Genomic DNA, 7,368 nt, shown 5'->3' with positions numbered 1-7,368 from the left:
ATAAGAAATAGGCACAAGATTGCACAATTGGTAAAAGAATCAGAATAAAACTGAGGTCTGGGTAACTTGAAAGTCTGCTTTTTGTATATTATGACCTTATCTATTCCATTATTTCATCCTTTGGTCAGCAAGTCACTACTTTCAGTGAAGAGGTTTAGGTCTATAACAATTGATTATAAGTTTCTATCATTAACTGTTGCCATTTTTCTACCTAAACAAAGACTTTTACTGATTAAAAGGAGGGAACTTCCAAAGGTGTTTGTAACTCATAGCTCCAGCTAGAGGGTGCCTTTTAAGTTATTCAAGGTCGAGATGAATATAGACTCCAAGGAGATTTTATGCCTGGATATGCGAGCTCCCAAGGTTTGGGAAGAACTCCTGACAGAAAAAGTGGAGGCAGAAAGTTATCTCCAAATGCAGGAATCCAGACTGAAACACAATAATCCACTGGCAGGGGAGATAGCCCGAAGGCCCTTTCGACAGCTCTGCTACCGGGAGACTCCTGGACCAAGAAAGGCTCTCACTCGACTCCAGGAACTTTGCTACCAGTGGTTGAGGCCACATGTGAGCACGAAGGAGCAGATCCTGGACCTGCTAGTGCTGGAGCAGTTCCTGTCCATCCTGCCCCAGGAGCTGCAGGGCTGGATGCGGGAACACTGTCCAGGGAGTGGGGAAGAAGCAGTGATTTTGCTGGAGGATCTGGAGAGAGAGCTCGATGAACCGCAACACAAGGTAGGAAGGGAGATTCACCAGGGAAAGAGTATGTGTCAGTCACCAAGGATCTCTGTGTCCTCTGCTTTGTATCCCCTTGACTTTGGTGATTAAATAAGACCTTGCTTTTTGTGTCTTTCTGAGAAGTGTTTCTTTAGACAGTTAATTTCTTCAGAGGTCAAATCTTATATCTCAAAAAAAAAAAATCTTGTTTGTTTCTAGATGGTAGCTACAGACAGGAACAAGAAGCCCTTTCTAAAAAGACAGTGTCTCTGGAAGCACAGATGTCACTAGCCCTTCAGTCCCAGCCTAAGGAGCACCAACTCACACGTGACCCTGCTCAGGAGCCCCACCCTATCGGAGAGACAGGTGAGGGACAGGATTTATCTGGTGTCGAACATATCCCACCTGGTCAAGCACAGATGGACAAAAAAAACCAGAGATGGGAAACCAGGGGGTGAGAACATGCTCTACTAGCAATGCTCAGAGCTTCTGGAAGCTGCTTGTACTTGGACAGGTTACTTAACCAGTTCATCAAGGTTTCTTCATCTGCAAAATGTCTGCTCAGGCTGCCATAACAGAATATCACAGACTGGCTGACTTAAGCAACAGAAGTTTATTTTCTGATAGTTTTGGAGACTAGAAATTCAAGATCAAGATGCCTTCAGAGTTGATTTCTAGTGAGACCTCTATTCCTTGCTGTCGAGAGCTGCCTTCTTGCTGTGTCCTCACGTGGGCATTTCTTTCTACCTGTGCCTGTGGCGAGAGGAGGAGAGAGAGAGAGTGAGAGAGCACTCGGGCATCTCTTCTTATTATTATAAGGACATCAGTCCTATTGGATTAGGATCCCACCTTTAATTACCTTAATTACCTCTCTGAAGACCCTATCTTCAAATACAGTTAAGACTTCAACAGATGAATTTGGGGTAGGTGTAATACAGTTCAGTCAATAACAAATATGTACCTCTAAAGGTCGCTGTGAGCATTGAATTCAATTTGTGAAAAACACGTGGCACACATTATGCTTAATAGATTGTAACTGTTATCAGAAATTACCAGGGCCACCCTTGTCGATTTGGGTTTACATTTGCAGTCAAAAGATACGAGGTATACTTAGTAGCTGGCAGACCGGATGAGAGAATCCAATGGACTAGACCTTGCCATTTTTTTTTTGTATGTAATCTTTTTAGTGGCGTCAGCACTGGGCACCGGTAGGTATAGAACTGGGTACTTGGGGCTGAGTCAGTTGCCTTCCCATTCTAACTCTCCCTGCACAACTGGCTCCAAATTCAGTCTAATTCCCCACATATAACATCACAGTCTCTCACTGACTTTTGTTACCCTTCTGGTAATCCGTCCACAGCAGAGGTCTCCTGTTTTCATTTTCACATTACCCCATGTGTATCAAAGCTATAACTTCTCTTGTCGCTCTGTTTCCAGCTTCTATTTATTTCATTTACCCCAGCAATCACACCCTTGTTATGATTTTGGAACACATCTCTTAATTTAAATTAAAACTATATTTGATGAGTAATTCTGTTCCCGCTGCAGACCTTCCTCTGACTCCCATGACCTCATCTTACTAAAATTCCTTCTGGTTTCGTCTTCCTCCTTAATGGGCATCTTTCCAGTCAGTTCCTTTGTTACTTTCTTCTTCCTCTACCCTTGAACTTGGACTTCTCATTTTTCAGCCATTTTTTCCTTTCTTCTACCTTCCAAGCCTGCATCTAGAACCCTGCTGAGAACCCTTCTTCCACGGCACATCTGAGTAAGTCCTTCATCCATCTATCCATCCATCCATCTGGTCATTCATTCATTCAACTAATATGTGTTAAGCATCTACAGTGGCTACAGGAGAGTATCCAGAAGGCTTCTACAGATCAGAGTTCTCCCTACAGCACTGTCAGTGCACATGTGTGTTGTACGTTCAGGAAAAGCCCATTTTGTAAAAGCAGTGTAGGAAGTACTTGAGATTACAAGGACCAAATACAAGTTCCAGCTCTTCAGTTCTTTAGCCAAGCAACATTTAAAGTTACTTTATATCATTGAATTTGAGTTTCTTTTAAAATGCATACAGATAGTAAAGAATCCCCAAAACACACAAGTTTACATAGTAAAAAGTAAAAGTTCTCCTCCAAGTCCAACTCCCCAGGAGTAACTACTCTTATCAAATTGCTGTGTGTTTTCCATATTTCTTTCTAAATATAGTCTGTCTAACTGTAGACAGATTCCTTTGTATATCTTTAGTTCTTCTAAGAAGTGGGATGCTAACACGAACAGGTTTTGTGGTTAGTTTGATAATATATGTGAAAGTGCTTCGTAACTCACGGAACACTGTATAAATGATCATTATTAAAAAGTGGGAAATGTCTTGGCTTTTATATTCTACGCAGTCCCCTTGTACATTTCAGATGTAAATGTAAAATTTGAGCAAAAGGGCAGTACTGGTCTCACTTGTGGCCCATTTCTTCTCTGCAGACAGATTTCTGTTTTGCAAACCTGTTGTCATCTCCCAGCTAAAAGGAAGTGGAGAACCCTGGTTTCATCCCAGAGGAGTCCTAAGAGGCACCTATCCAGGAGTGTGAGGGACAGTGCAGTTAGATGTCAGAGTCCGATGTTTTGGGTTTTTCTGAGTTGAAAAGTGGTGATCACACCTGGGGAACCCAAGACATCCTAAGGATTCCACAGCAGCCCTTCTCCATCCTCACCTTCAACTCATCTAAATAGAGGCAGTCTAATTAGGTTGGTTGACTATTGTCCAACATGAACCAGTCCTATAGTACAGCCTTTGCCTCAGCACCAGCCCCCGGGTCAGTCAGTTCAGGCCATAGTAGTAACATTGATTTTAATCCTTTCTCTAAATATTCAACAAATATTTATTGAGCCACCACTGTGCACCAGCCAAGATTCTCAGGGAATAAACCAGAAAGATCTTGTTCCCATGGAGATAAGATTGTATGTAGCAAGGGGGAGACAAATAATAAGCATGTAAATAAGATGATATAATTTGTTAGAAGGTGATGTTACAGAATAAAGCACAAATAGAAGAATATACAGGGAATTTGACTGCTATGGATGGGGCATACAGAGTGTAGTTTTAAGTGGAAGAATTGAGAAGGTGAGAATTGAGCAAAAACTTCAAGGAAGTTGAGAGAATGAGCTCTGAGGTCAGAGTTTCCAGGAAGATAGAAGCACTAGAGCTGAGGCTTTGTCCTGGGGATGTACCCAGGATGATTACAGATTAGAAAGACATAAAGTGCTTCCTACAGCACCTAGAATAGGAGAAGCTCAGCACTTTTTCCATAAATGACCAAACGAATGGAGGTCTACACAAAATAGCTTTCTTTAGAAAGGGTCACTTTGAGGCTCCCTGCATCACAGTGTGGAAGGAATTCTCAGGGAAGACTCTGGAGAAGCCACTCTGATCCTGACCATTCTCTTCTTGTGAAGAATATAAAAAAATTTTCTTCAGGCCTCATCCATGTCGGGGGCACCTAGCTGCATTTTGCCAAAGAGGGCAAACTTCCCTTGTTACCTAGAAGAAGGTGTTGCCACACTGGCCCCTCAGTTTGTAACCTCCTTCCTACTCTGTGACATCAGGATAGAAGTACCTCACTTGGGACTTCCTTGGTGGTCCAGTGGCTAAGATTCTGTGCTCCCAGTGCAGGGACCTGGGTTTGATCTCTGGTCAGGGAACTAGATCCCACATGCAGCAGCTAAGAGTTCATATGTCACAGCTAAAAAGAAAGAGATTCTGCATTACACAATGAAGATCAAAGATCTCATGTGCCACGACTAAGACCCCTGCAGCCAAATAAATACATAGATTAAAAAGAAAAAGAAGCAGCAGCACCTTGCATTTCTGTTCACATAGCAACCCATTCATCACTAGGCTCAGGGAACAAGTGACATTTACCTGGTCTTTTTTTTTGTTTCAGGTGGAATGACCCAGACTGAGGACAGAGAGTTGGTGCTAAGGAAACATTGTCCTAAGAGAGTGGAACCGTGTGGTAAAGTGTCTCATGGACAGACCTGGGAGGAATCACAGCAGGGGCCCCGACATGGAGAAGTCAGTGAACGTAAGGGTCGGGTAGAGAGGCCCTGGGGAAGCCCTGTAGGAGCCGGACCACACAGATGTGAGGAATGTGGAAAGAGCTTTGCTCAGAGCTCGGGTCTGGTTCGACATCAAAGAGTTCACACTGGAGAAAGACCTTATGAGTGTAATGAGTGTGGGAAAACCTTCAGTCGGAGTTCGGGTCTTTTCAACCACAGAGGAATCCACAATATTGAGAAACGGTACCACTGTACGGAGTGTGGAAAGGCCTTCAGCCAGAGTGCCGGTCTCATCCAGCATCAGAGAATCCACAAGGGAGAAAAGCCATATCAGTGCAGCCAGTGCAACAAGAGCTACAGTCGGCGCTCGTTTCTCATCGAGCATCAGAGAAGCCACACCGGGGAGCGCCCTCACCATTGCAACCAGTGTGGGAAAAGCTTTAACCGCCACTGCAACCTCATCCGCCATCAGAAGATCCACCTGGTGGCTGAGCTGGTCTAATCCAAGCTGTGTGCAAGTTTTCCGGATCACTCACCAAGTCACATGGGATAGATAAAGACTAGAAAACACCTTTCTTCCTGTCTCCGCAAAATGCGTTTTGGTCTCAGTTCAGTTCAGTTGCTCAGTCATGTCTGACTCTTTGCGACCCCATGGACTGCAGCACGCCAGGCTGCCCTGTCTATCACCAACTCCCAGAGTTTACTAAAACTCATGTCCATTGAGTTGGTGATGCCATTCAACCATCTCATCCTCTGTCATCCCCTTATCCTCCCACCTTCAGTCTTTCCCAGGGTCAGGGTCTTTTCAAATGAGTCAGTTCTTCACATCAGGTGGCCAAAGTATTGGAGTTTCAGCTTCAGCAAAAGTCCTTCCAATGAACATTCAGGACTGATTTCCTTTAGGATGGACTGGTTGAATCTCCTTGCTGTCCAAGGAACTCTCGAGTCTTCTCCAACACCACAGTTCAAAAACATCACTTCTTCAGCACCCAGCTTTCTTTAGAGTCTGACTCTCACATCCATATATGACTACTGGAAAAACCATAGCTTTGACTAGATGGACCTTTGTCAGCAAAGTAATGTCTCTGCTTTTTAATAAGCTGTCTAGGTTGGTCATAACTTTTCTTCCAAGGAGCAAGTGTCTTTTAATTTCAGGGCTACTGTCACCATCTGCAGTTATTTTTGGAGCCCAAAAATATAAAGTCTGTCACTGTTTCCATTGTTTCCCCAACTATCTTCCATGAAGTGATGGGACCAGATGCCATGATCTTAGTTTTCTGAATGTTGAGCTTCAAGCCAACTTTTTCACTCTCCTCTTTCACTTTCATCAAGAGCCTCTTTAGTTCTTCTTCACTTTGTGCCATCAGTGTGGTGTTATCTGCATATCTGAGGTTATTAATATTTCTCCTGGCAGTCTTGATGCCAGCTTGTGCTTCATCCAGCCCAGCATTTTGCATGATATAATCTTCATATAAGGTAAATAAACAGGGTGACAAAATACAGCCTTGACCTACTCCTTTCCCAATTTGGAACCAGTCTATTGTTCCATGTTCAGTTCTAACTGTTGCGGCTTGATCTGCATACAGATTTCTCAGGAGGCAGATCAGGTGGTCTGGTATTCCTGTCTCTTGAGGAATTTTCCAGTTTGTTGTGATCCACACACTCAAAGGCTTTGGCATAGTCAATAAAGAAGAATTTGATGTTTTTTTGGAACTCTCTTGCTTTTTCGATGTTCCAGCAGATGTTGGTGTTTTGATCTGGGGACATCCATAAAAGGAAGGTTTGGGGTTTTGAAGGTGCTGCTTTCCCTTTGGTTCCTTCCCTTTCCTGTTTCTTACTAAACCCATCCCTCTTATTTATTCTCTTTGAGATGACTGCTAACCTTTTCTAAAAATGTATTCATAAATGGCAGTGCCACAGCCAACATGCTAGGACGACCTATATCTGTGCTTAATTCCTAAAGATCACATAGAGTGCTGCTGATGTTGTACAATAAGGGGGTCTTTGGTGTTCCCCGTGACCAGTACCCACATAGTAAACACTGTTTCTGCCTACTGCTTCCCTCTGATACCTGCATGATCCTCCCTTGGATCACTGACCAGCATTGGCTGGGTGCTTCGCTGTTTTCAGAGTGCTTCCATTTACTTCACCACAGTTGCTTCTTGCAACAACCACACAGGAAAATGAGTATTATTATCCTGTTTTACAGATGAGGAATTGAAGATTCAGAAGATCCAACCTTAGAGCCAAGGCTTAACCTTTGGACTTTTATTTTTAGTAAACTTTTAACTTATGGAATAATTTTAGACTTATAAAAAAAGTTGAAAAGAGGGAGTTCCCTGGCAGTCCAGTGGTTAGGACCCGGAGCTTTCACTGTCATGGCCCCAGTTCAGACCGTGGTCGGGGAACTAATATCCCACAAGCTGTGCAGTGTGTCACTGCCCTCCCCCCACAAAAGTGGTAAAGATAGAGTTCTCATGTACCCTTCACCCAGCTTCCCCTAATGTTAACATCTTAGGTCTTTTTAGTTAAACGCTTGACTTTTGACTCCACTATTTACAGTGTCATGCTTCATACTGGTATTCTTAGATTTCCTCATTTAAG

At 43.4% G+C, this 7,368-nt stretch overlaps 1 protein-coding gene across 4 annotated transcripts; it reads left to right on the top strand.

Annotated features, from left to right (window-relative positions):
- The first annotated feature begins 287 nt into the window (after positions 1–287).
- On the top strand, positions 288–5,617 carry ZSCAN9 (zinc finger and SCAN domain containing 9). Of its 4 annotated transcripts, XM_088831459.1 has the most exons (5): positions 288–744; positions 945–1,080; positions 1,397–1,412; positions 3,143–3,276; positions 4,650–5,617. In XM_088831459.1, the coding sequence occupies exons 1-5, from the start codon at positions 313–315 to the stop codon at positions 5,264–5,266; spliced, it is 1,335 nt and encodes a 444-aa protein (XP_088687585.1). In that variant the 5' UTR covers positions 288–312; the 3' UTR covers positions 5,267–5,617. The 4 variants fall into 4 exon arrangements, with proteins under 4 accessions (XP_088687585.1, XP_088687586.1, XP_055263131.2 ...); XM_088831460.1 differs by lacking the exon at positions 1,397–1,412 and having other exon boundaries at positions 3,190–3,276; XM_055407156.2 differs by lacking the exons at positions 1,397–1,412; positions 3,143–3,276.
- Positions 5,618–7,368: the final 1,751 nt, after the last annotated feature.

Source organism: Moschus berezovskii, chromosome 23, assembly GCF_049115385.1.
Source record: "Moschus berezovskii isolate FMDL1 chromosome 23, NW_MosBer_1.0, whole genome shotgun sequence".
NCBI lineage: Eukaryota > Metazoa > Chordata > Mammalia > Artiodactyla > Moschidae > Moschus > Moschus berezovskii.
Note: the sequence above shows the minus strand (reverse complement) of the source record. Positions and strands in the feature narration are given on the sequence as shown.

What these genes read in the sequence shown, in the direction of transcription:
- ZSCAN9 (XM_088831459.1), top strand. Translation starts at nt 313, where the DNA reads ATGAATATAGACTCCAAGGAGATTTTATGCCTGGATATGCGAGCTCCC. An exon ending in AACACAAGGTAGGAAGGGAG is followed by an intron (nt 745 to 944) that starts ATTCACCAGGGA and finishes GATGGTAGCTAC; the next exon opens with AGACAGGAACAAGAAGCCCT. An exon ending in TCCCAGAGGAGTCCTAAGAG is followed by an intron (nt 3,277 to 4,649) that starts GCACCTATCCAG and finishes TTTTTGTTTCAG; the next exon opens with GTGGAATGACCCAGACTGAG.